The following is a 1,871-nucleotide window of genomic DNA, read 5'->3' as shown; positions in this document are numbered from 1 at the left end:
CTTTCAACAATAAAGATAAATTTTTTAAAAAAGAATGCAGGATCCTGGGACATCAACCCGGACACTGATTTGGGGGTGGGGCATGTGGGGCATTGGGGGGGCGTGACCCCCCTATAGCAGAATGGTTATGTGCACAAGCTCTGGACTGCTGCCAGGTTCACATTTCGCTTCCTCTGTTTTAGCTTTATAGGTGTGACTGACACTTGTGACGTCACCTTTCGGAGCCTCAGTTTTGTCGCCTGTAGACATAAAGCTGCTTCACAGAACTGATGAGAGGATTCAGTGAGACAGAGCTTCCAAAGCGGTTTGCAGGAGGTAGGCGTGGGAGTGACCGGTTCTTTCCTGCCCCGTAAATATATACAGGATTCAGACCTGCCCTGTCTTCCCCTCCCGCCATAATTTGTTTTGTGGTTGGTGCCAAAATGGACACAAGCCCCGTCTCTCCTTCATCCCTCTAGCATTCTGTAAATATTCATCGAGTACACACTGTATGCGAGGAATGCATATTCATTAAAAATGTGCCTGTAGCACATTTTTGTGACAGCTAAAAAAAAAGTCCAACATTGTGACAACTAAAAAAAAGTCCAACAAATTTCCGAAATGTCCCCTGAGGTTGGCAGTTCCCCTCTGAGGGGGACTGCTTGACCCTTTTGCCCTTGGGATGGGGACTTAAGAGACTGCCAGTCTTTCCCTGATGGCACTGCCGATGACAGAGGGATGCACCCTGACCCCTTTCACAGGGAGCTCTGGAGGCATGGCCTGGTGGGCAGAGCATGCCTGCTGTCACCTGGCACCACGGGCAGCATGAAGACCCCTGTGGAGCTGGCCATCAGAGGGATGCAGACCCTCCACCGTCAGCACCGCTGCAGGGGCGGCTATCAGGTCAAGGCCAGGGCATCGTACGTGGATGAGACTTTGTTTGGCAGCCCTTCAGGCATCCGGCCCACGCCGCCAGACTTTGACCCACCCTGGGTGGAAAAGGCCAACAGACCCAAAGGAGTGGGCAGAGAGGCTCCACGGGCTTCGGGGGCCAATGGGAGCTGTGAGACCACCTCCTCCAGGGGCAGTACCCCGACCCTCACCCCAAGGAAGAAGAACAAATACAGGTAACAGCATGGGGAGATGCACACCTGCACTCAGTATTGCCACCTAGGTTCCTCTTAGAGCCCTGCTGTTCACATGCTGTGTGACCTTGGGCAAGCCCCTTGCCCTCTCTGAACTATAATTTTCTCATGTGGAAAGTGGGATTTAGTGGTTTTACTGAGAGGATTGAGTGAGGTGAGGTGTGTACTGTGCTGGGCACAGTAATCTGACACTTAGGAAAGCTCTTGATAAATAGTAGAGAGACTGGCATCTGAGGCCCAGAGAGGTCAGGATTGGCCCAAGATTACAGAGCAGTTTGCATAAGATTACTGGTGTGGTTGATCCATGAAATGACATAGATTTGCTGGTTTCATATTTCAGCACGTCATTTTGAAAATGGTTCTTGCTGCATTTTCATGAACAAGTTAGAAAACCAGGAGCTGATGCTAATGGTTATAAAGTAACCAGAGGCCCAGTGCACGAAATTCATGCACTCAGGGCAGGCCCTCAGCAGCCTGCGCCCTCTCGAAGTCCAGGAGCCCTTGGGGGATGTCCCACTGCCAGGGAAGAGGGAGAGGTTCCTGGCACTGCCACTGTGCTCGCCAGCCATGAGCCCAGCTTCTGGCACATTGACCACCAGGGGGCAGCTCCTGCATTGAGCATCTGCCCCCTGGTGGTCGGTGCACATCATAGTGACCGGTCGTTCTGCTGTTGGGTCAATTTGCATATTAGCCTTTTATTATATACTAGAGGCCCGGTGCACAAAAATTTGTGCACTGCGGGGGGGG

General features: G+C 52.0%; 1 protein-coding gene across 1 annotated transcript in view; it reads left to right on the top strand.

The window, feature by feature from the left end:
• The first annotated feature begins 160 nt into the window (after positions 1-160).
• RITA1 (RBPJ interacting and tubulin associated 1) overlaps positions 161-1,871 on the top strand; it is a 6,500-nt gene continuing 4,789 nt past the window's right edge. The window contains exons 1-2 of the mRNA XM_005857024.2: positions 161-315; positions 741-1,106. Of these exons, the coding sequence (XP_005857086.1) occupies positions 805-1,106 (302 nt within the window). The 5' untranslated portion in view covers positions 161-315; positions 741-804. The remainder of the gene's footprint in view (positions 316-740; positions 1,107-1,871) is intronic.

This window comes from Myotis brandtii, unplaced genomic scaffold (assembly GCF_000412655.1).
Source record: "Myotis brandtii unplaced genomic scaffold, ASM41265v1 scaffold1064, whole genome shotgun sequence".
NCBI classification, from domain to species: Eukaryota; Metazoa; Chordata; class Mammalia; order Chiroptera; family Vespertilionidae; genus Myotis; species Myotis brandtii.
The sequence above is the reverse complement of the archived record's forward strand: the minus strand, read 5'-3'. Positions and strand labels throughout refer to the sequence as shown.